The sequence below is a fragment of the Podarcis tiliguerta genome, assembly GCF_965153285.1.
Source record: "Podarcis tiliguerta genome assembly, chromosome: 16".
NCBI classification, from domain to species: domain Eukaryota; kingdom Metazoa; phylum Chordata; class Lepidosauria; order Squamata; family Lacertidae; genus Podarcis; species Podarcis tiliguerta.
In genome coordinates, this window is record NC_139549.1 from 24074010 (window position 1) to 24099129 (window position 25120).

At 50.6% G+C, this 25120-nt stretch overlaps 2 protein-coding genes across 6 annotated transcripts in view; one reads left to right on the top strand and one right to left on the bottom strand.

The window, feature by feature from the left end:
* CCDC157 (coiled-coil domain containing 157) overlaps positions 1-25120 on the top strand; it is a 138522-nt gene that overhangs the window by 1711 nt on the left and 111691 nt on the right. For 2 of the 4 annotated variants that reach the window (XM_083417683.1, XM_083417682.1), the window contains exons 2-11: positions 391-694; positions 2802-2973; positions 5424-6123; positions 7778-7855; positions 9408-9598; positions 10502-10678; positions 11017-11185; positions 11834-11973; positions 12706-12773; positions 12861-13511. In XM_083417683.1, the coding sequence (XP_083273809.1) occupies positions 447-694; positions 2802-2973; positions 5424-6123; positions 7778-7855; positions 9408-9598; positions 10502-10678; positions 11017-11185; positions 11834-11973; positions 12706-12773; positions 12861-13146 (2229 nt within the window). In that variant the 5' untranslated portion in view covers positions 391-446 and the 3' untranslated portion in view covers positions 13147-13511. Of the gene's footprint in view, positions 1-390; positions 695-2801; positions 2974-5423; positions 6124-7777; positions 7856-9407; positions 9599-10501; positions 10679-11016; positions 11186-11833; positions 12075-12705; positions 12774-12860; positions 13512-25120 lie in introns of those variants that run through there. The other 2 variants (XM_083417685.1, XM_083417684.1) reach the window with 2 other exon arrangements.
* On the bottom strand, positions 14666-24982 carry RNF215 (ring finger protein 215). Of its 2 annotated transcripts, none has more exons than XM_083417863.1 (10): positions 24618-24982; positions 22349-22477; positions 20804-20875; positions 20601-20686; positions 19989-20043; positions 19657-19761; positions 18153-18269; positions 17926-18063; positions 16656-16758; positions 14666-15247 (listed from the first exon to the last, which is right to left on the bottom strand). In XM_083417863.1, exons 1-10 carry the CDS (start codon positions 24849-24851, stop codon positions 15225-15227), a joined length of 1062 nt encoding a protein of 353 aa, XP_083273989.1. In that variant the 5' UTR covers positions 24852-24982; the 3' UTR covers positions 14666-15224. The 2 variants fall into 2 exon arrangements, with proteins under 2 accessions (XP_083273989.1, XP_083273988.1); XM_083417862.1 differs by lacking the exon at positions 24618-24982 and adding an exon at positions 23907-24398.

Sequence of the window (25120 nt, forward strand, 5' to 3'; positions counted from 1 at the left end):
GGTTGACCACATCTATGAATGCGATGGTTATGCCCTTTTAAGTTTCCCTATATCAATCATTAGTAATAAGTTTAATAAGGAGGTTTTCATACCTGTCCAACTCTGTGTTCCTTTCCCAACCTTTAATCTATTGGTGATTAATGCCTATATGCAACCCTTGGGTATGATTTGTGTCAACCAATCAGCAACAAGCACATACGTGGCAATGCTGTAATATTCAATAAAAGGGACTCTCTGAGACATGCTTGAGAGATGCCTCCCGTATGACACTGGTCACTCGTCTGTCGTTTATTTCAACCCAACAGAAACTTAACCTTTCCCCTCTTGCGACTTTCCCCCTGCCTTGACTAGCCTGATGAAGGTAGGTGGCCTTGCTTGTACCTTTCCCAGGAACATCTGCCCTAAGACCCGGTTGGTGGTTGGTGGAATGACATCAGCGTGGCAACATGGTGACCTTGCTGGTTAACCAAAACTACATGGAGAGTCTGCGGAAGGACATCACGGATCTGCAGGGAACCGTCCTCAGCGTCTTCACCCGAGCCGGGGCTGTTCGCTACCCGTCCTGGAAGTTTCCTGATAAGTTGTCCTGTGACCTGGACTTGGTTGCTTTGCTTGAGCACTACGACTTTGCGCAGAATGACCCTGAGTTTACCCATCATTCCCACGTGGTTCTTCTGGAACTAGTGATTGACAGGTAAGGGTAGGTCCGGCAGTTCTGCAATGATTCCTTGTTGAGCCACTCTTAACTTGGAACGGAAGTAAACCCCAATGAATGCGCCAGGTTTTGAATTAGATTACTGCATCCATTATATATGTGGGAATGTTGTGGATACTAGGAGAGGATATATTGATTAAATGTTATCCTTCCTAACTCACACTAGTGAGTCACACACACTTATACCGTATTTTTCCCGCTATAACACGCAGATTTTTCCTCCTAAAAAGTAAGGGGAAATGTCTGTGCGTGTTATTGAGCGAATGTGTGGTCCCTGGAGCTGACAGGCGCGAGTGAAGGCAAAAATCAGGCAAATATCAAATTGTCCAGAGAAGGGAAGCCTTGAAAAGAGGAAGCTGCTGCTTTCCTGCATTCTGCCTCAGGGTCTTACTGCCCACCCGCTTCTGTTTCGTTACTGTATTTGCTCAAACGGAACAAAGAGCAGAGAAAACCCCTCCCCTCCAGGCAAGCAGAGGGGAAAGCAGAGCGTCCTTCCTTGCTGCTGCGTCTAGGGACTCGGACTCTCAGGCAACATGCAGGTGGGGAGGGGGGAGAGAGAGAGAGCTGGCTGGCTTGGGTGGGAGGTTGGGGGGAACTTTTGCTTTCCTTTCCTCCCTCCGGTAAAACCCCTCTCCTGCATTCTTAGCCAGCTGCTTCTCCGCACACCCCTCTCGTTGCTCCTTGTCCCTTCTATGTTTTTCCTTCCCTCCCCACTTAAAACGTGGTTACAAAGCACGGATCCACATGGATCCTCAGGATCTTTGCATTGGGTCACCCCAAATTCACCATCAGATCACATAGCAACGATCTGATGCAAAAACAGGGCTGCAATGGTGCAAAAACGTGGTTACAAAGCACGGATCCACATGGATCCTCAGGATCTTTGCATAGGGTCACCCCAAATTCAACATCAGATCACATAGCATATCCATGGCTACAGCCTGCACCAAAAAAATCACGCACCCACTGTTGCCTGGGGCTGCAATGCTGCAAAAACGTGGTTAGAAAGCACAGATCCACATGGATTCTCAGGGTTTTTGCATTGGGCTACCCCAAACTCACCGTCAAATCACATGTCTGTGGCCACAGCATGAAGCACAAAAATGATACATCCACTGTTTCATTCAGAATTTTTTTTCTTGTTTTCCTCCTCTAAAAACTATGTGCGTGTTATGGTCAGGTGCGTGTTATTGAGCAAAAAATACGGTATATAGCAGAGCTCATCCCCCTTTACACAGTAGAAAGCTGGTTGGTAGATTTGTTTGAATCTCTTTACTTAAACAATCCAATCTGGCTTTGTTCAGATTGGAGTATATTCCTGGTAAGACCCCTTTTATCCCTCCTAAAAAGAATAAAGACACAAGAAGCTTCTTTTAAAAGTAGTAAGTTTACTCACATTCAGTTCACAGTTGGATTCCTGAAGGCAGGCTTTAGCTTGTAGTTACAGATACAGTGTGGCTTACATCCTTGTAAGGATGGGCCCATGTGCTGCTGGCAGAGAGCCAGCAGTGAAGTCCAAGAGAAGAAAAGGCATCAAGAGAGGAAGGTAGCTGCGAGACTTACCTTTTGTGAGATCTCCAAGGGTCACGCCCACCTACCTGGTCACATGCAGGGGGAGGATGCTCCAGACCAGGTGTAACAGGAAGTTCAACTGGCTGGATCAACGTCCCCATCTGTGTCCACTCTAGGCAAACAGGAAGCGTTGTACTTGACTGCTTATGTTATATCCCACTGTACATGGGGTTTTCTTTAAAGAAGAGGGGCTGTAGCTCAGTGGCAGAGCAGTGCCAGGTTCCATCCCTAGCACCACCAGGTAGGGCTGGCAGAGACCTCTGTCTGAAAACCCTGGAGAGCTGCTGCCAGTCAGTGTAGACAGTACTGAGCTAGATAGACCAATGGCAGCTTCCTACAATCCTGTCTGGAAACTTCAGCTGGCTCAGAACACATTTGAGGGTGTGGTGGTTGGTTTTGAGAACATTTTTTGGTCTGCTGCCAGTAGCTGCTTTGGCCTTCCTTTCGGAAAGAAAATTGGGGTTCAAACGCAAACTACAAAACTAAAGCAGGATGTCCTTTCTGTCCTCTGAAGGTTGCTGCTGCTGCTCCAAAGCTTCACCAGATACACAGAGAACCTAGTCAGTGAACAAGGCGTGCCCCCATCTAGAACAACAGGACCATGCATGTCTATCGGGCTGGCTGTGAAGAAGTACTGGAACAGCATGCTGAAATTGGGATCCCTCTACCAGCAGCTGGCTTCTGAGGTAGGCTGCCCAGGTGGGCTGGTCTGCTTCTGCATGTACACTGACCAAACGTTCCTCTGGCCAGATAGGTGTGGTTTATCTCCCTTCTCCAAGCAGTGGGAAAGTACCAAGAATATTTCCATGCAAATCTGAAAGCACTAGGGAAGTCTACTGCTGAAAGACACCCCCCCCCCCCGAAGATGCAGGGCTGGCTGTACAGGTGCTTGAGGTTCCAATCTGATCTTCTTCTTTCTTCTTTGGCGATCACTCGTAGCTGAGTAAGATTGTCTTCCATAAACACTGTTTTAACACTGAGTCTGTAAGTGACTGTGGAGGCTAACTCTGGATCCACACATCCTTCCACAGTGGGGACATAGGTTTACGGGTGGGAGTTGACCACGGTGAGGGTTTGCCAAGCGTGCCTTCCTCTTAGCACATTTCTCCCTTCTGTCCTGAGTTTGAGCGTCTTCAAAGTCCAAGATAGCTTGGTAAAGGCTGTTCTCCAATTGGAGCGCTTGCAGGCCAGTGTTTCCCTGTTGTCGGTGTTTATACAACATATTTTTAGATTTGCCTAGAGAGAGTCTTTAAACCTCTTTTGTTGACTGCCAGCATTACGCTTTCCATTTTTAAGTTTGGAATAAAGTAGTTTCTTTGAAATACAATAATCAGGCATCCAAACATCACCAGTCCAATGAAGTTGATGTTGAAGAATCATTGCTTCAACACTGGTGATCTGTGCTTCTTCCAGTATACTGGCATTAGTTTGCCTGTCTTCCCATGTGATGTGTACAATTTTTTGTAGACAGCGTTGATGGAATCTTTCGAGGAGTTGGAGATGGCGATACCCACCCGTCAACATAAATCACACACTTAGGCTGTAGTCTCAGGCTGCCAAAATCAGTGACAGGGAGGTTTGCTGTTTCACAGGCTGCAGGATTGCCCTTTACAGCAAGGATGGGGAATGTGTGGCTCTCTGGATGTTTCTGGACTACAACTCCCATTATCCCCGAGTCAATCAGTAGTAGCCTTGCTGGCTGGGGCTGATGGGAGCTGGACTTCCATTGACATCTGGAAGGTCGCAGGGCCCCATCCACGCCTTGTTGTGTTGATCACACTAAAGGTAAAGTTACCCCTGCCCATACGGGCCAGTCTTGACAGACTCTAGGGTTGTGCGCCCATCTCACTCAAGAGGCCGGGGGCCAGCGCTGTCCGGAGACACTTCCGGGTCACGTGGCCAGCGTGACATCACTGCTCTGGCGAGCCAGAGCCGCACACGGAAACGCCGTTTACCTTCCCGCTAGTAAGCGGTCCCTATTTATCTACTTGCACCCAGGAGTGCTTTCGAACTGCTAGGTTGGCAGGCGCTGGGACCGAGCAACGGGAGCGCACCCCGCCGCGGGGATTTGAACCGCCGACCTTTCGATCGGCAAGCCCTAGGCGCTGAGGCTTTTACCCACAGCGCCACCCACGTCCCGTTGATCACACTACAGCACCATAAAGCATTGCAGGTATCCAAACAGGCAGGCAAGATACAAATGATCTTCCATCATAAGCTCAGTGCTGGAAAAGCTCCTTGAGCACTTCTACGGGTGGAAAGGTGGGGTCAACCATTTCTGCTATCAGCACAGGCCGAGCTGCCGTCATTTGAATCCTTGGGAAGAGTTAAGAGTCACAGTCACAAGGGCATGTGGTAATGGCTGCCAAGATGGATGGCTTTAAAAGAGGGTTTGACCAATTTATGGAGGATCATCAGGCTGTCGGTAGCTGCTAGCCACAATGGCTATGTTCTCCCTCCAGTGCCTGAGTCAGTACGCCTCTGAATGTCAGTTACGAGGAATCGCAAGTAGGTTGGGGGCTCTTGCACATACACCCTGCATTCATGCTTCACATTGGGGCATCTAGTTGGCCATGGATGCCAAACAAGATCTAGCAAGTCTCCTTTTACGTTCTTATATTTCTTATGTTCTTAGTATCAAACCATGTCTGATCACGGGACATGGGTGGTGCTGTGGTCTAAACCACAGAGCCTAGGGCTTGCCGATCAGAAGGTTGGCGGTTTGAATCCCCGCGACGGGGTGAGCTCCCGTTGCTCGGTCCCAGCTCCTGCCCACCTAGCAGTTCGAAAGCACATCAAAGTGCAAGTAGATAAATAGGTACCACTCCGGCGGGAAGGTAAACGGCATTTCCATGCGCTGCTCTGGTTCGCCAGAAGCAACTTAGTCATGCTGGCCACATGACCCAGAAGATGTACGCCGGCTCCTTGGCCTATAGAGCAAGATGAGCGCCGCAGTCCCAGAGTCATCCGCAACTGGATCTTAATGGTCAGGGTACCTTTAGCTTTACCTTTACCTTTATGTCTGATCACAGCACATGCCCAAACTTCCTTTCCCCCCCAAACCTCTCCTGTGATCCTCCCAAAATAAAATAAAAACCTGGAAAGTTAATGCCGCCCTTTCTCTTTTATACCTTAGAAAAAACGCAGCAGAGAGGATGCTGTTGGCACAAATGCTTCCTTCCAGGAGGCGAAAGCTGAGAACGAGTCTTTAAAAATGTGCTTCTCGGAGTCAGATGTGACTTTGCCCAGCTTTCGGTCCTCCCCTTTGACCTCATCGGCCAGCAGCAGGCTGCTGGACGGTTGCCCCGCCACCTCCTCAGAGGCACCGCCAGCCCAGGGGGCCGCCAAGCCCATCTGCAGCACCCACTGTCAGACCATCGAGTCATCCCTGGTGCCTTGCGACGCGTGCGAGAGGGCGCAGCTCAGCCTCCGGGAAGTGGGCAGCGCCATCATCGGCATCTGCAACAGCCAGAACCTCCCGTCGTCTCTGAGCAGGTTCCTGGAGATGGTGGAGGAGACCCTGGGCCGCAAGCCGCTCACGGCTGTGGACATCAGCTACTGGGCGTCCGAGCAAAGCAAGGACCTCTCCCGGATCAACAAGCACCTCCGGAAGCTGATGGAACTTATCAACCCTCTGAAGGGGGAGCTGGAAGAGTCCGAGAAGCAGAAGGGCGAGCTCAAGAGGCAGCTGGAGACTTTTGACAGCCGCCTTCAGAAGGAAAGAGAGGAGCGGGAGCAGAAGAGGAAGGAGGCGGAGCAGGCATTTGAAAGAAGGAATACGGAGAACCTACAGATGATGGCCACCCTGCGGATGGGCAAGGAGGACCTCCAGAAAAGTGAGCATCCTTTCCCGTCTCTTTCTTTCAGCCAGCTCGCATCCACGCCATGTATTTAAAGCAAATTTGTACCATTTTCATAGCCATGGCTTCTCTCAGGGAATCCCTGGGAGCCAGTGTGGTGTAGTGGTTAAGAGCGGTGGACTCGTAATCTGGTGAACCGGGTTCGCTTCCCCGCTCCTCCACATGCAGCTGCTGGGTGACCTTGGGCCAGTCACACTTCTCTGAAGTCTCTCAGCCCCACTCACCTCACAGAGTGTTTGTTGTGGGGGAGGAAGGGAAAGGAGATTGTTAGCCGTTTTGAGACTCCTTAGGTTAGTGATAAAGAGGGATATCAAATCCAAATTCCTCCTCCTCCTCCTCTCAGAAGTGAAATTCTATGTCACAGACTGGCTGGATGCTGAGGAGTGGTGGGAGGCAGCAGCTGGGGAATCCCCAAGGGAACCCCCAGGGGATTGGAGTAGGGTGAGTGGTCAGAGGGAGCAGACTGGGGGGGGGGGGAGGTGTCAAAAGCCAAAGAGGCAACAGGGTTAAGTGAGCAGGGAGTCTGTGGCAGAGAGCAGTCCAGCATCAGAAGCAGAAGCTGGAGAGGAGCGGGACAAAAATTCTAGCACTTGTCATGTATGTTGAACATAGTCGTATCTCGGCTCCCGAAAGCCTTGGGATTCGAACGTTCCAGCTCCTAAACGATCAAAAAACGGAAGTGAGTGTTCTGGTTTCTGAACATTTTTTTTGGAAGCCGAATGTCCGGCGTGGCTTCCGCTGTTGTTTCCGGTGCACCTGCGAAATCGGAAACCAATTGGAAGCTGTGCCTTGGTTTCCGAACATTTTGAAAGTCAAACGGACTTCCAGAATAGATTCTGTTCAAATTCTGAGGTACAACTGTGTAGTTAGTCCTATCTTGAAACCTGCCCTATGGGTGTTTTTTGGACTCCGACTGTCAGGCAGGTTTAAGGGAGCGCAACTGGTTCGGTTGAGTTGCACTAGGTGTGGAGCTTTGGGGGTGCCACAAATATATTGTAGACAGGAAAGTGCAAGGCGGGTGTGTGTGTGTGTGTGCTAAATTTTGGCATTGCACAGGGCACCGCTGAAATTTGAGACCCCAAGGACTGTGACTGTCAACAGCTACAGCCAGCACAGCCGGAAAGATGGGAATCATAGAATCATGATGGAAGGGACCCTGTGGACCATCGCGTCCAACTCCCTCCAATGCAGGAATGTGCAGCTATCCCTTACGGGGATTGAACCTGCAATTTAGGTGTGCAACATCATCCGGAGGGCAACAGGTTGCCCATTCCCCATTCCAATACCTGCCAGGCTGTGGCTGCACATACGTATCTTTAGAGCACATGGCTTCCCCCAAAGAATCCTGGGAACTATAATTTACCCCTCAGAGAGCTACACTCCCTCAACAAACTAGAGTTCCCGTGAGTCTTTGAGGGGAACCATGTCCTTTAGATGTATGGTATGGATGTGACCCCCGTCTGTCCCAAACCTTTGATTCCAAAGGGCTCCTGCATTTCCGTCTCAACAACAGGCTGTCAGTGCAGACACACCGAGCTACATGGATCGATGGGTCTGGCTCAGCATAAGGCAGCTTCCTGTCTTCCTCTACGGTCCATGCTGACCAGTGACATTGTTTGACTACTTCCAGAAGCCGCTGCCTTGGAGCAGAACGTTTCCACCTTGAAAGAGAAGCTCCAACGGCAGGAAGACACCATCCAAGGGCTGGGTAAGAGGAACACCAGGCAGCATTTTTCATACAGGCCGCTCCCAAGATTCAGAACATTTAATCTAATTTATTTCACAAAATGCACTGCTTGACTGTAAAAACAAACCAACCGGTATCTTGTTGCAGTCCTGCTAACTGTCCCAAATAATAGTGTCATTTTCTCTGTACTGCAGATGGAGGAAAGAGGGATCATAGAGGTATAGAACTGTAGAGTTGAAAGGGGTCCCAAGGGCAATCTATTCCATGCCCCTGCGATGTAAGAATCACAGTTAAATAAAGCTGGGCAGATGGCCAAAGAGATGTCAAAGAGATAAACAACTACCTAACATTTAGAAGACATCTAAAGTTCAGGGAAGTTTTTAATGTGTGACATTTTAATGTATTTTTAATCTTTGTTGGAAGCCGCCCAGAGTGGTTGGGGAAACCCAGCCAGATGGGCGGGGTACAAATAATAAATGATTATTATTATTATGGCCATCAAACCTTGTTAAAAATGTCCTGTGAATGAGAGGCCGCCACCTTCCAAGGGAGTCTGTTCCACTGTCCTTTTGCCATCGAGAAGTTCTTCCGAATGCTTCGTCAGAAACTTCTTTCTTGTCATTTGAATCTGGTGGTTCAGATCCCACCCTCTGGAGCAGCAGAAAACAAGCTTGCTTCCTCTTCCACGTGGAGGCCGAGAGAGGGTAGCCAGCCCCCCCCCCCGCCTCAGGTGAATACCTGAAGGAGCGCCTCCGCCTCCGTCCTTTAGCCCCGACTCTGAGATCTAGCATTGATGGCCTTCTGGCAGTTCCTTCCCTGCGAGAAGGGAGGCTACAGAGAACCAGGCAGAGGGCCTTCTTGGTAGTGGCACCCACCCTGTGGAACGCCCTCCCATTAGACGTCAAGTAACTATACAATCTTTTGAAGGCATCCTAAGGCAGCCCTGTATAGGGAAGTTTTTTAATGCTTGATGTTTTATTATGTTTCTGGATATGCTGCAAGTTGCCCAGAGTGGCTAGGGCAACCCAGTCGGATGGGAGCGGTACAATTATTATTATCATTATTATTGTTATTAATTGCCAAAGTGGTCTATAGTGGGGAGCCTTTTTCAGCCTGCTGAAAGAATGAATGGAAATGCTACGGCGCTTATTTCCAAGTAACTGTGTTGGATTGTGGCCACTGCTTTTTGCCATTTAACTTTGAATGTACAGCCGTACCTTGGTTTTCGAACGCCTTGGTACTCGAACGGTTTGGCTCCTGAATGGCGCAAACCCAGAAGTGAGTGTTCCGGTTTGCAAACGTTTTTTGGAAGCCGAACGCCCGACACGATTTCCGCAGCTTCCAACTGAGTGCAGGAAGCTCCTGCAGCCAATCGGAAGCTGCGTCTTGGTTTTTGAACCATTTCAGGAGTTGAACAGATTCCCGGAATGGATTAAGTTCAAGAGCTAAGGTACCACTGTATTTAAGAGCCAGCCTCTGGGACCAGTCTGACTCTTGCTTCCTTGCCTGAAATCTGAAATTGCAAACCACTAGTGTGCGACATGCTGCTCTTGAGCTATTGTGCATTCCCCAGAGCGAGCGAAGCGCGAGCTGTTGCAGGAGTTAAGGGAGACGAAGATGTGCAAAGCAGAGGTGGACAAGCTGAAAGACCAGCTTGGGGTCCTCACGAGCCAACTGGAGAGTACCAAGCAGCAGCTGAACGGGGCCATCACTGAGCTGGAGAAGGAGAAGGCCAAAGCTGAGAGCGTGCTCCGGCACAAAGAGGTGTGGCTGGGGGCATCAGGGTGGGCAACCTATTCTTGATGCTCTTACTTCTTTCATTTATCTCCCACCTTTTCCTATAAGGAGCTCAAGGTGGCTTACATACTAGTTCTCCTCCCCACAAGCAACCTACAAGGTAGATAGGACTGGCCCAAGGTCACCCAGTGAGCTTCACGGCCAAGCGAAACCTGGTCTCCCAGGTCCTAGTCCAACACTCTAACCAATACACCACCCTGACTCTAACTCCCAGCAGCCCCATGGCGGAGGAAGCGGGTCGGATCTCATTCCCCGTTGCAGCGCATAGGAATCTTCTTAGAATTACAGAATCATAGAGCTGGAAGGGCGCACAAGGATCATCTAGTCCAGGGTTTCCCACTTGGGCCTCCAGCTGTTTTTTGTTGTGGGTTTTTTTTTTTTTTTTTTTTGGACTACCAATCCCATCAGCCTTGCCCACTGGTCCTGCTAGCTAGGGATGATGGGAGTTGTAGTCCAAAAACAGCTGGAGACCCAAGTTTGGGAAACACGGATCTAGTCCACCCCCCTGCAATGCAGGAATCCTTTGACCAAGGTGGTGCTTGAACCCACAACCCTGAGATGAAGTCTCATGCTCTACCAATGGAGCTATCCCAGAGTGAAACCACTGGTCCATCTAGCTCAGTGCTGTCTGCACTGACTGGCAGCAGTTCTCCAGGGTTTCACGCAGGGAATCTTTCCCAGGCCTACTTGGGGATTGAACCTGGGACCTTCTGCAGGTGAAGCAGGTGCTCTACTGCAGAATGACTTTAACCTGTCACCCCCCACCGTTCACAACCTGCCCCTTCGACGTGACCAATCGGCCGATCATTGGCTTTCCACTTTGGGTCTGTTGAGTCCAAACTAACAAGATCTCCCCCTCTGGTGCTGAAGTCCCTGCAGACCAAGCAAATGACTCTGATGAAGCAACTGGATAATTTGGACCAGGAGTGTGAGCAGCTGAAGACCAGCCTGGCTGACAGGGAGGAGGACCAGTACATCTTGAAGGAGAGGCTGAAGGAGATGCAGGAGGAGAAGTGGGAGATCCAGCACCAGCTGGCAGCCCAGCAGGTCTGTAGGAAGTGGGCAGGGTGGGGATGCCTGCCATGGGCTCCTCCGGCGAGACCCCGGCCATGTCTCCCCAGCGCGGGACAAATTGCACAGAGAAGGATGAGAATTCTCATCAAACTGCAGCGAAAAATTTCCTAGCCGTTTTGCCATGTTAAATTTTTATACGCCATAATCTACACCAGCTTTTGCCAACCTGGTGGCCTCCGGCTGTTTTGGACTACAACTCCCATCAGCTGTGCTCCTGACAGCCCCAGCATCCTATGGCTGTGTTGGCTGGGGCTGATGGGAGTCGTAGTCCAAAGAAAAGTGAGCATCCTTTCCCATCTGTCTCGCTGCAGAAGCAGACAGAGCGAGCGCAGAAGGAAAAGCTGAGCCTGGAGCAGCGTGTGTCTGAGCTGCAGACTAGCGTCTCTGAGCTGAAAGAGCTGATTGAGGAGCTGAAGGACAGGGAGAGGCTGCTGGTCCTCTTTCCGGACCTTCACATCCCTGTCGAGGCACAGTATGAAGGTAAGGAGGCCAAGGGAAGGGAGGTCCCCTGTGCAATGGGGAGGAGCTAATGGGAGGAAGGGGAGGGGCTTGGAAGTTGCACCTAAGAACGTCAACAGAGTCTGGGTGCTGGATCTGGCCAAAGGGGACCCATCCGGTCCCAACATCCTGATTTCGCAGTGCCCAACCAGATGCCCCCAAGGGAACCCTGCAAGAAGGACCTGAGCATTTCTCCCTATCTGTGATTCCCAGTCACTGGCATTCAGAGGCAGACCACAGCTGTCATGGCTAATACCTCTCACCATTAGGTAACGTCTCCTATCATTTAGCAAAAACTGTTTCCCTAAACAAAAATAACAGGCTCAGTGGCAGAAGGTCCCGGGTTCAGTTTCCAGGGGTTTCCTGCCTGAAACCCTGGAGAGCTGCTGCCGGCCTGAGTATGCAATACTGAGCAAGATGGGGCAATGGTCTAACTCGCTATCAGGAACCTTCCTGTGTCCAGATGTGCTCCTATTGCAGGCCAAGGCCTCCTTAGTAATCTGAAAGGGATAGTTTAGGGAAGAGGAAGAGGTTGCCGAGTTGAGGGTCCGACCTTGACCCACCCCCCTGCCCCCATTTCAATGCTGTGAGCCCGTAATGCCCGTTCCATCCTCACTGGCTCTGTCACAGGCACTGGGGATGTCATGGAGGACATGGGCAAGCAGCTGCAGGCCAACAACATTCGTATCAGCATCCTGGAGGAAGAGAACTCGCGCCTCCGAACCGCAGTGGCCAAAATGAGAGAGGCAGCGCAGCAGGAAGGGCCTAAGGTAGCACCAAAATGGGAAGAGCCATTGCGACGGGCGGAAATTGGGGGGTTGGTTGTATATAAATTGTTTTACAGTGGTACCTCGGGTTACAGATGCTTCAGGTTACATACGCTTCAGGTTACAGACTCCGCTAACCCAGAAATAGTACCTCGGGTTAAGAACTTTGCTTCAGGATGAGAACAGAAATCGTGCAGAGGCAGCTGGAGGCCCCATTAGCTAAAGTGGTGCTTCAGGTTAAGAACAGTTTCAGGTTAAGAACGGACCTCCAGAATGAATTAAGTTCTTAACCAGAGGTAAAGGTAAAGGAACCTCTGACCATTAGGTCCAGTCGCGGACAACTCTGGGGTTGCGGCACTCATCTTGCTTTATTGGCCAAGGGAGCTGGCGTACAGCTTCCAGGTCATGTGGCCAGCATGACTAAGCCCCTTCTGGCGAACCAGAGCAGCACATGGAAACGCCGTTCACCTTCCCACCAGAGTGGTACCTATTTATCTACTTGCACTTTGACGTGCTTTTGAACTGCTAGGTTGGCAGGAGCTGGGACCAAGCAACGGGAGTTTATCCCGTCGTGGGGATTCGAACCACCGACCTTCTGATCGGCAAGCCCTAAGCTCTGTGGTTTAACCCACAGCGCCACCTGCGTCCCAATTAACCAGAGGTACCACTGTATAAGTAAGTAAAACAGAGGTGTCATCCATACCCGAATTTAATATGGAACTCCTCTCGCCGCAGCTTGTTCCTCCAACCCAGCTTTGGAATCTGTCCTCTCCCCAAGACGGCGGGACATACACGCCAACCAGGTGAGCGTTCTGGTTTGAAGCATCCTCCGACCATGAACAAAGAAAGGCCCTTCCTCAGCCCCCTCTTTGCTTCTGTTCCTTCTGCAGGCATCCCGCACATACGAGTGCCCAGGGAGCAGCGCTGAGGCCTCCTGCCAGCCCCAAGAGCCCAGGGAGCCCGACCCCACACAGATCTAAGAGCACCCGCAATGCCTCGAAGAACGGCTCCCCCTTCCGAAGCCAGCACTCAAAGCCGTCTGCGGGAGAGGCCGCCCGGAAAGCGGCATTCATCTTCGCCTCTGAGGAACAAGCCATCCGAGCCCACGCCCGGGGGAAAGGGAAAAGCAGGACCCCAGGCCACTCGGCCCGTTGCAACAGGAAACACCAGAAATAACAATAAAAAGGCCCTGAAGAGCAAGTTCAGAAGGCTGCCACATTTCCAAAGCAAAGCGGGGGGGGGGGGGGGCGGCAAAGGGAGACCAAATGGCTGGAGCTCTTCCTGGCCGCAAATAATCACCAGTGCAATGCTGTTCCTGTGCTCAGGTGATCATGCACCTTTGCAATGGTGACTCCTCCAGGTGACCCTCACCAAAGTCTTTATCGGTAATTGATGAGTTCACTAAGGCAAGGATGCAGAAACCACCTTTCTGAGTCTTTTGCCCTGCTCTGAGTTGCCAGGTGTAGTAACCTCCCTGCAAAAAAAACCCCACAATAGCGTGGGGAATTTAGCTTCAATTTTAAAAAATCAACCCCCCTCCCCCCAAAAAAACCAATTACAGTTTGTAAATGACAGAGAGGCGCGAAAGATAGGATATTAGCTTCTTTCCCCTGAAATCCAATCCATTGTGGTAGGACGGTCACCTGAGCACAGAACTGGCATTCTTTGGCAGGGTGAGGAAGGTTCGCCAAGTGTGATTGGACCAAAAGCAGACTAGGAAGGTGGGAGTAAGAACCTCAACAATATGCATGTCACAACTGTGATGGCCAGGAGGGGCTGCGGCCAGTGGAACTTCTCCCTAGTTAAAGTAATTTGTGTGTTTAGCTCTCCTGCATCTTCCAACAGGAAATGCAGTGGCGGAGGGGATCCTCAGAGGGGAAGTGGATCCCCTGCAGAAAAGTCAAGGATCAGTCAAGGATCCCCTGCAGTCAAGGATCCCCTGCAGAAAAGAAGCAGATCACTGTAACGCAGATGTCCAATTTTTCTTAGCTCCTTTTCTGACCTTGGGGGTAAAGTCAAATGCTCTTTGTCTTAACTTGGGTGGGAAAGGCCAAGAACTCTCCCCTGCTAAAGGATGCGTGTGTATTCTAGACAAGAACACACAGCAAAAAAGCAGAGTAAACGGAGTTCAACATTTGGAGAATCTCAATGTTGTTGTTTTTAAAAGCATGTTTCTAAACCTGTTTGCTGCAAGTACAGGCCTTCTAAGCCCCTCTGCCTTCCAGCTGCATCGACTGCTTCCAGTTCCCCCTTGAGCGAGGCTTCCTAGAATTATTTTACAGTATTTCTGAACCTTATAACTCGTGCTTCACAAGAACAAAGTAGCTTCCATTAATTACAGTTGTGGACATAATTAAAATAATACCATGTGCAATAAAATTATGACATCAATCAATCGGTATGAGACAACTAAACATGGGGGGGTTCATGCAGGGGGATCATATTTTTAAAAGTGTTTTAAAAAAACAACAACCACCCCAAACAGAATCTCAACTTATTTGCAGCCCAGGGATGTGCTCAGGACTGTCCTCTGTCCCATCAAGGGATCCCTGCTGTCTCTTCCCCGCACTGACAGAGGCCCCTGCAAGGCAAGTGGGGGTCAGGCTGCGCCACCTGTAGCCCTTCCATTGCCAAGGGGAATGTTCTAGGCAGAGGGAAAAGACGGGGTTGCAATGGAATGCTGCTGAGTCAAGCGTCTTGTTGCTTAGATTTTTTCCCTTCTTTTTATTAGTACAGGTGGCTCTTTATACACCCCAGTAGTGCCTCGAGTGCCGCGACGCTCTCCGGAGAGGGCTCTGCGGCCCCTCCATAACCCCCTGCAGTCTTGCCCAGCCCCTTCTCTCTAATAAGTTAGTATAAATAAAGCAAGCATTTCAAATTCCCCACCCTCCCCAACCCTAAGCAAGCGAAGCCTCCTCCCATCAGGAACAGTGGAAGACTTGCAAGGTGGCAAAACAAGGTACAAGCAGAGTTTCCTCAGCACACACATACACCCTCCTCCCCGGGTTCATACTGCACAGATGCTCCACCAAAGGTGCAATTGATTTAGCCCAGCACAGAAAAGGCCAGAGAACAAAGACATTATTATTTTTACACACACACACGCTTCCCATCTCAAAGGAGCCCCAAGTTCCAAGAGAGTAATTTCCTCCATGTCCCGAGCAGCTGCCATGGCATCCAAACGCTCTGGAGGAAAAGTGCTCTCTCCCTTGAAATACAAGCAGATTGATCCGTAAAGGCGGGCAATCGTCGTGCTAACTGTCTTGACAGCAGTTTCCTAGGCAGGGAAGGAAACAAAAGAGAAGGGGGTATTTTACTAGAAAGGCAGAGATCCCCCAGGCCATGAGGCCTGTTGGTGAGACAGCGCTCCGGCCGCTATTGCGAAGCTGTGGTCCGTGGGGTCATGCGGGCTGGGAGTATAGAGTCCCAGAATCTCAAGGGCTGCAAGTTCCCCAACCTTGCTCTAAGAGCCGCAGGGTTGGGGGAGGTAAGAGGGGGATGTGCAACATGGATCCCAGGAGGGGAAGTGGATGGACGGCTAGCATGGGCAGCGGAAAACAAAATAGAAGAAGAGTGCCTCTGATAAAGAGCAAAACTCCCCGAATGGAGAATTTGCTTGCTGTTCTTTTTAAAAAGACCCAAGAGCAAAAGGCCTGAGTCTTCAGAGAGAAAGCTGTTTTAAAGAAAAGAAAGACACACAGACCCAGTGGCGTAGCGTGGGGGGTGCAGGGGGGGCCGGCCGCACCGGCCGCATCTGGGGGGGGGGGCGCTCGCACTCGCAGCTCTCTGCCCCTACCTGGCTCACTCACTCTCTCTCACTGCCGTGCTGGCTGTGCGAATCTGATCCGAGCCGCTGGGTCGCTGCCCACTGTGGAGGGGGGGGTGCCAGGCGTGCGGTGCGGAGAGAGAGCGAGGGACTATCTGGGGGAGGGACAGTGCAGCGGGGGGGCGCAAATTACCTCCCTTCAACGGGTTAGGGGGCGCAAATTACTTGCCTTGCCCCGGGTGCTGACAACCCACGCTACGCCACTGCACAGACCAATACCAAGGCTCAGTGCGTTTGCTTCCTCCACCCGAGAAAGGAGGCCACTTCCCCCTTTTAAGGGACACACACTTAAGAAATGAGGAAGTAACAGCAAACATCATTATGGCTTTCCATCCTCCTGTTCCGGCGGCTGAATGGGAAGATGAAATTCTGGGCTTGGTAGGTAGGGCAGAGTGTGGCTCCCACCTCGGCAACTAGATCACCAAAGCCAATTCTAGGTTGCTCTTCTAGCTGCAGTAATCTCTGGCCATTGTGAACTCACAGGAGAGCATGAATTGAAAAGACAAAGTGTGGGTTGGCATTTGGGGCTCAACCCAATTTGTGATGCTGGGAATGTAAAGCAAGACCGCCTCTGAGGATATGCAGAGTGCCTTTCCCTTGCCGCCAAGTATGTCAGCCTCCATGCAGCCAGGATTAGAGGATGCGACTTCCAGACAAGACTCAAGACGGGGCAATTCTCTGCTGCCCATCAACGCCAAGGCGGGGCACTGGAAAGGGAGAGGGCAGCCAACTAGGTGTTTCAGCTCCCAAGTTTGTGTAACCTTCCCAGCCCCACGTCTGCAGAAGTGGCTGGTGAAAAGCAGAAGTGGGAAGATCTGGGCAGCAGCTGGTTCTGTGGTGGGTGGGGAAGGCGGCTTACCTAAAATATTGTGTTTGCAGAGGGGGCAGGTCTGCTGCAAGAGGAGCCACGGATCCACACAGTCCTGGTGAAACTCATGCAGGCATGGAAGCACCCGGAGACACTGTTGGGCAGATTGAGACAGTTTCAAGAGCTGCATGTCCCACTTGGAAGAGCTCAACCCATAGAGGCTGTGGGGCAGGGAAGAAGGAAAGAGTCTCACCCACCCCCCAAACACTGGCTCCCATTTGGAAAAAGGGAAAGATGACCATATGGAGAAACTACAATGTAATGCACATTAAGCAGGGCCCGTTACCTGATTAGAGAAATCTTAAGTAGGTTAATTGTGTGGGCTGGTCGACTACTCTAAGGGAAGAGCTGTAACTTAGTAAGAGAGAACAAACTCTGAACACAGAAGGTGTGGGTTCACTTCCCAGCAGACCCGATTTAAGTGGTCAGATAGCCTTGGACAACTTAATGCTCTCTGTCAAAGATGGGGACAAGATGGACCAATAGTCTGATCTGTTCCCCGTCTTATGTCTCTTTCAAATTTGCTCAGGGCTAGAGGGGGGTGGAAGAGCACCCTTCTTTTGCTGTTACATTAAGCAGGCACTGAGTTCTAGCAAGCAGCACTGCAGAAGGCTTGCGGCCTGAAGGTTTTATAAATGCATCCCTGAAAACTCAGGTATCTCGGGTACCTGATGGAGGACAGACCACTTCTTTCTTCACACAGCGTATAGCTGAACTATGGAACTTGCTCCTGCAAGAGGGAGCGATGGCCGTCAAGCTGGATGGCCTTAAAAGGGGTTTAGACAATTTCATGGAGGATCCGTCTTTCAAAGGCTACTAGCCACAATGGCTATCTTCTGCTGTTGTGCTCAGGTCCTGCTTGCAGGCTTGCCACAGACAGCTAGCTGGTTGGCTGATGTGAGAAAAGAATCTGGGATCAGACAGGTATTTGGCTTGATCCAGCAGGACCTTTCCAATGTTCTTATGTTCATTTTTAGTGGCTAAAATAACCTTTTAATCTACGTGGCGGTGAGGTCTATGAAAGGTTGCAGCTGCAATATTAAGGCACACAAGTTGGGAGGTTGGTGATGTGCGAGTTTGCGCATGCAGGGTTGTGGCTGCGCTTGCACCATGTCTGACTAGATACACCATAGGCTTCCAGCTCCACTCAGGGCTTCTAGATACGGACTTTACAAACACAGAGGATGCAGAATCCCTCCCACAGAAACCCTGCTGCATCCTGTGAGGCACCGAGACGCGTCGGTCTTTCAGCAAGCGCTACCTGGTTCTTGTGGAACCGGTCCAAGCAGATGGCGCAGCTGTCGATCTCGTGAGCCCAGCTCCGGGGCAGCTTCCCGGGGTGGTAGCGCCGAGTCTTCAGTGCTGAGAGCCTCTGCACGATGTGCTGCTTGAGATCAAGCTGCAGGAGTAAAGGCCAGGGTGAGCCTCAGCCTGAAACCCAAATGGGAGCTTTCTGCCAGGGGTGAGCAGGGCAGAGAGCAAGCTCACCTCGGAGTCCTGGTCGAGCCGGCTGTGCCGAGACTGTCGCTGTGCCTGCATGATCACGCCTGTGCACAGGATCAAGGCAATGAGCAAGATAGCGTTCCACAGCTGTTGGAGATACTTCTGCAAGGAGGACACACACACACTGCATAAGAAGCATGGCCCCACCACATACTACGGTTCTTGGTCAGGAGAGAAAGGAAGCAGCTGACTGTTGTTTATTACAAGGGTTGGTGGACTGACCCCGGCACCAGGTCTACCAATGCAATTTATACGGCTCAAGATGTTTTCCATGGGCATCTGGTTGACAACAGTGAGGACAGGACGCTGGATTAAGTTGGACCATTGGCCTGATTCCAGGAGAATCTTCTTGCATTCTTATAGCAATGGTGCAGAGGGGCGCATCATTTTCATTTTAAGGGGGGCACCAGAACCGCCACTAAATACAAGGGCATTTCTTAAAAGCATAGCAAGAAAAACTCCACCTGTTGATAGTTAAAAAGAATAGCCGTGCAATGCGCTTCCAGGTACTGGAATACTGTTGAGATACTGCAGTTCCCTGAAAGACAGCCAGGTGAGGTGCTGACGGGAATCCCAAGCTCTGTAAAATGCCTGCGATTTATGCAAACGCACGGCACGTTGAAATGCAGACCGTACAGATTTGAAAGTTTCCCAGTCAACATACCCCAGAACTTGTCCTATGAAGGGAGATCTTTAATCTAGAATTTTAGCCCTTCTGCTGAACTATAGGGTTCCTAGAGATCTTTTGAGGAGAGCCACAATACTGAAACTGGTTTCATATCAGAGTAACATCTGTGGTGTGCATCTGCAAAGCCTAGGTGATGTTAAATGAGCTAATATTATTTTAACTTGAATGGACAGTGTATGTGTGTGTATACTATACACACACACACACACACACACACACGGGTGCTAATCTTGCTCTTGCCAACCACATATCTCTCAACAGCTTGCTCCTCCACTGACTGACTGATTGATTTTAGCAAGATTTAATAGCATCTCATTTTTACAATTTTTGCTTTTAGCAAGGAATAAACCCAGAAAATGCACTTGGTCCATGTTTGCAAAGCACCAGTTTTAAAAAGAGAGAGGAACGCATGCAACAGCTGATGCAAGAACAGATCTTATATGTTTCCTATATGAGTTGGGGTGGGAAGACAGTAATGGAATACAAGATTTGCTCTCACTATCTTCTTGGAAACCATTTTTCCCAGGAGTCTGAGCTGAACGCAAGTACTTTTTAAAGACACACCTACAGCCCTACCCCACCTCTCTGTCACAAAATGAAATTCCTGCACATCATCTTGTGCAGTACTTTTGCCATTGGCGTATAACAAAGTAATCTTAATTATAGTAGACGACTGCTGCTCTCATTTCCTGGTCAGGGAGGCCCTTCACAGAGCAGCTGGCCCAATTCGGCTATGGCGCAGGGATCAATATGGTTTTAAGCAGAATGCCTGCTTCCTTCGATCCAGGAAGGGGTACCAACCTGGACTCTCGAGCTGTTCTCTCCTGTGCAGATGACTCCTTGCCACTCTCCATAGAGACCGCCCCGGGACAGGCCACAGGTTGACCACAGAGTCAAGGTCACTCCCTTGTAAAGAAAAAACACACAGAGAAAGTTTTCAGGCTGAAGTCCAATCATGGAAGCAGACAAAGGGGAGGCACCCAACAGGCAAGAGGATAGATCGCAAATATTTAACCCATTGGATGACCAGCCCACCCATCTTGTTCCCCTGCTGAACAATGAGGGAATTGGGGGTTTAATATATGCTGTGCCAACCAGAAGATAAGCTCCCATTTCCCTTGAGGATGACATACCACGTTTTCCAGTAGCACCGCTTGGTATGTTATCTTTGCTGTTGCCCGAAGACCTCTGCAGGCAAAAATTAAGAAGAAAATTAATAATTGTCAGATCAGGGGTCGCCAATGCAGCCCCTGCAGGGACCAGTATGTCTGCCAGGACCTCAAAAGGGTGCCCACAAAAGGTCTCCGTACAAATACCCTGGAAAATCCTCAATGCGTAAGAGACACCAACCCCTTCCTTCTGTTCAGAACAGAGGAAAGGTGCAAAGAGCTTCTCTCTGTGAGAGAGCACTGTGGGGGTGATGGGGTTGCCTTTCCCCAAAGATGCCTGCCTGGCTCCATCCCTAATCATTTTGCAATGCCAGGCCAAGACAGGTTCTTTCTAAGAAGCTGGCTTCTGCTGCTGTGATTGGATGGGTGGGAGGAAGGATAATGGTGCCTATTGATGTCATTTCCTGCTTCATCTCTTAATTTAGCAACATTCTCCATTGCTTTTAAATTGCTCTCATCAGCTGCTCTGGATCCTTCAAGAAAGTAGAACAAACCAACGTTGACCTGCCTGCCCGAGCCAGCAATGGGAACCTCATGTAGGATCTCCTGCCCTCCCCAAAACCCAACCAGTCTCACCGTAGCAATGCTCCGAGGAGCTTGGTAACGTTTTCTGAAGTCTGGACAACAATCACAGGCTTGGAGAGGACCTGGGATACATCCAACTGCAGCGGGGAAGAGGAAAGCGAGAGGTTAAAGAGGCAGCTGGGAGGGCTGGTGGCTCCTTCAGGCCAACTGAGGTCCAGCATCCAGCCAGAAGGACAGGGAGGGGTGCTGCTCACCTCACGGATGGCGTTCTGATTCAGCGCGAGGATGAGCAAAGCCGAGGCCCCCAAGACAAGGGCGCGCTTCATCTGCAGAGGGAGAAACCGCAGAGATACAGTAGGCTAGTTTTTATATACCGTATTGGCCTGAATATAAACCACACTTTTTTTTCCAAATTCCAACCATGAAAAGGTAAAGCGCGGCTTAAATTCGTGACCTTACAAAAACTGGCTTTTTTACGATATCACTGCTAAAACAGACACATGGAACGGGTGTGAGTGCCTGCGGAATTTTAAGGGAGTGGCTTATATTTGGGTATTGCCTTTTTCTTTTCTCTCCCCCCCCCCCCTTTGAATTTTAAAGGTGCGGCTTATATTCAGGTGCGGCTTATATTCGGGCCAATGCAGTACTATACTCAACCCAGGCAAGCAAGAAGCATGATCAGAGCTCAAGGACAAATTCCAGCTTGGCAAAAGCATTTCTGGAGGGTGTGACATGGGGCCAGTGAGGGGTGTGGCTTTGTGAAGTCTCAAGGGCCAGTCAGAGAGAGCTGGAAGGCCACATTTGGCCCCCAAGCCTGAGGTTCCTCACCCGTGCCTTATACCGATAGTCTCTTGCCGCCTTTGCAACACACGAGAAAATGTATCTCAACACACAAGAATGTTTAAAACTCCAGCAATCTGAGAAGTACTCGATTCTGGGGGACAAATCAGAGGAATGTGTTACGTAACACCTCACTACTGACAGGGTTGCCATATAGTTAAATGTTCAACGCTGACCCTGTCTTGAGAAACAGCAATTTTCCCTCACTCAAATAAGAATGTAAGAAGAGCCTGTTGGATAAAGCCAATGGCCCATCTAGACCAGTATCCTATTTCCACAGTGGCCAACCAGATGCCTCTTCAAGAAGCCTGCAAGCAGGACCTGAGCACAAGAGAATTGTCCCCTCCTGTGGTTTGCAGAAAATGGTATTCCAACTGCAGCATGCATATCACGCTTAGTAGCCACTGATAGCTTTCTCCTCCATGAATTTCTCGAACCCTCTTTACTATGCGCTACGTGAAAAAGCACTTGCTCTCTATCACCTGTACTGACTTTTCCAAGATGGGACTACAAATCCCATCATCCCTAGCTAGCAGGACCTGTGGTCAGGGATGATGGGAATTGTAGTCCAACAGCAGCTGGAAGACCCAAGTTTGGGAAACCATGCTCTAAACCAGGCATGGTGAAACTTGGCCCTCCTCCAGCTGTTCCTGGTCCTGTTAGCTAGGGATGATGGGAGTTGTAGTCCCAAAACAGCTGGAGGGCCAAGTTTGGCCATGCCTGCTCTAAACCAAGCTAAAATGGCATGCAGAAGGTCCCAGGTTCAATCCCCAGCATTTCTAAGTAGTGCTGGGAAAGTCTCCCGTTTGAAATCCAGGAGGGCTGCGGCCTGTCAGTGTGAACCATAATGAGCTGGATTGACCAATGGTCATCTGATTCCGTATATGCAGCATCCTAGGAACCTGCCCCAAAAGAAGGAGGTTGGGTCACAGCAACAGGAGGAAAAATAGGAGATTCACCTTGTTCACCACAGCAGCGGTAAAGGACTCTTCCTTGCTTCCTCGTGGGAGATCCGCCTGCTCCTCGCCCACAGGGACGACACCAATCCAACTGTCATCATCCTTCACCTTGGGGTCGGTGTCCCCCACCTAGAGAAAGAGGTGAGCACTCAAAGTTAGGGTCTGTAGCCACCCATGGTCATGACCAGCTTGCCAACACTCCCAAGAGGAAAGGGATATGACTGGCCACTCTCTCCGTAGCCTTTAGACTAGGGTCTTCACTTAATTGATGGGGAAGAAAGGGGAATCCCCAGTGAGGCAGCAGCTGTTTGGTTTTTGGTGGGAGGGACCAGGGGGTTCACAGTAGATATTGGAGGGTTATCACTTAACTGAGGGGGAGAATAGAGGGTTCATCTGGGGCAGCAGAAACCCCTCTTACTGATAGGGAGTGCAGACTCCAGCGGGCCTATCTGCAGGGAAGGGGATGCCATTTGACTGACAAGTTGCAGAGGACAACCTCCAAGGGGGTTCTAGCAGATATTGGAGGATCACCATCACCACTCAACTGAGCGAGTGGAAGGCAAAGAGGGGTCCACCCTGACCTTTGACACCTGAGATGGGAGCTTTACGGCCCACCCTATTCCTGTGACTTGTTTTAACTGTTTTCAATATTGGATTTTAAATTAGGGTAGTCTGCCCCGGGGGTCCTGATGCTGAAGGGCGAGTTGCCGTCATTATTCTTATATTACTATTATTACTATTTACATGGAGCAGATTCCTACCTAATCATGGGGTCTGTTGGGGGGGGGAACAGTATTTGTTGCTGCTATTATCATTATTACTATTATTTAACAGGAACCGGTTCCTACCTAGCCCTTTTGTTGGGGGTGGGGGGAGAGGCAGTTGTTTTTGTTCATGTTGAGCAGGTTCCTACCCAGTCATTTTATTGGGGGGGGGGGGGAGAGAAAAGGGTATTTGTTGCTGCTGTTGCTGCTGTTGTTAACAGGGAGCCTGTTTCTACCTAGTCCTTTTGTTGGGGGGTGGGAGAAGAGACAATGGTTGTCATTAGTACTACTACTACTATTACTACTACTACTACTACTATTATTATTATTATTACTACTGCTACTAATATCTGCAGGGTGCAGGTTCCTACCCAGCCATGGGAAAGCGAAAGAGAATGGTATTTGTTACTGTTATTGTTTTTATTACTGTATTATTATTTACAGAGAGCCTGTTTCTACCTAACCCTTTTGTTGTGGGGCGGTGGGGGGAAGAGAGAGAGAGACAGACAATGGTTATAATTATAATTATTTGCAGAGAGCAGCAGGTTCTTACCCAGCCATTTTACTGAGGGGGAGGGAAAGGGGATGGTATTTTGTTGCTGCTATTATTCTTATTCCTATTCTTTACAGGGAGTGGAGGGGTTGGGAAGAGCCCTGAGGGTGGATCTTTAACGGGGAAGGGGGGGATCCCCAAACAGATCTGGGGAGGGGAGGGGGGTTCATTGAGAAGGGCGACGGGGGGGGGGGAGCGGGTCGCCCCACTGCGAGAGGGTCGTCGGGGGGCCGCCGCTCACCAGGACGAGGCTGCCCCGGATGGCTTCCTCCTCCGCCGCCTCCTCCTCGCCCTCTTCCTGAGGCCGCTTCTCCCCGCGCTCCGGCTCCGGCTCCAGGCCGGGCCTGCCCAGCAGCGCGCCCTGCAGAGTGTAGCTGCTGCCGCCGGGGCCGCTTCCCTCGGCCTGCGCCGGCTGCTCTTCGGGCGCCGGCGGAGAAGGAGGAGGCGGCAAGAGCAGCACCTCCACCTGCGCCTGCCCCGCCGCCGCCGCCACCAGGAGGCCGCCCAGGTGGCTCAGCAGGCACGAGAGCAGCACCGGCGCCCGGCCGGCCGAGCCCGAAGCCGCCGCCGCCGCCATCATCGCGTCGTCGAGCAGCAGGCCCGCCTCTCTTGCCCTTCTTCGCCCTGGAGCGGAGAAGGAGGAGGAGGAGGAAGAGCAGGAGGAATCCGCCTCCCTCGCGGAAGCAACGGCCCGAGAAGGGGAGCCCAGGCCGGGCACAACGAGCAAAGTCTGCCCGGGAGCCAGACGGGTGCAGAAGCTTCCGGCAGCCAAAGGAAAGGTCTACTCGGGAGTAAGCCCGGTGTAGAGCTCAGCCGGGCTTGTGTTCTCAAGCAAAGAGGGCGCGCGGGATGGCAGCGCAAAACGGTGCGCAAGCCCCCCCCCCCCACTCCCAAGTTGGCTTTGAGTAGGATGGGTAGCCTGAAAATGGGGCAGATCTTGGTGGTGCCTTACTCGGAAGTAAGCCCGGTCGAGGTCGGTGGGGAAAGGATCATGCGCGCGATCTGGGCGCAGCAGCGGCAGCAACCCTTTTTCTGTGTTGCTCAGAAAGTGAAGCCGTGCGCGCTTGCAAGGCGACTTGCTTGCTGTCAGGTGAAGTGCTGGGAGCTGCCTATATAAACTATAACTATTATAACTATAAAACAAGCACGCACAAAAAGAGATCACAGCTGAAAAGGCTGGCAGCATTCAGATCATTTCAGCAGTGTAGACAAGTTTTGATGGATGCAATAATGGAAGGCTGAATGGTATAGCTTTTGTAAAGTATGCAAGGATTTATATGATGTGTAAAATGAACCATGGAAAGAGAAGGATGGAGATCTTAAGGATGTCAAATGAATATTTGAAATTGTAAAAAAAAAAATTAAATAAAAAGTAGTGAGCGAGAGAGAAAGAGATGAAAGGATGATAAAGAATATAAAGGCGGACTGGGAAATGTTTGCTGAATATTTTCAGAA

What these genes read in the sequence shown, in the direction of transcription:
- RNF215 (XM_083417862.1), bottom strand. Translation starts at nt 24,245, where the DNA reads ATGATGGCGGCGGCGGCGGCTTCGGGCTCGGCCGGCCGGGCGCCGGTG. An exon ending in TCCGGGGCAGCCTCGTCCTG is followed by an intron (nt 22,478 to 23,906) that starts GTGAGCGGCGGC and finishes CTCTTTCTCTAG; the next exon opens with GTGGGGGACACCGACCCCAA. An exon ending in CTGCAAACACAATATTTTAG is followed by an intron (nt 15,248 to 16,655) that starts GTAAGCCGCCTT and finishes TTCCCTGCCTAG; the next exon opens with GAAACTGCTGTCAAGACAGT.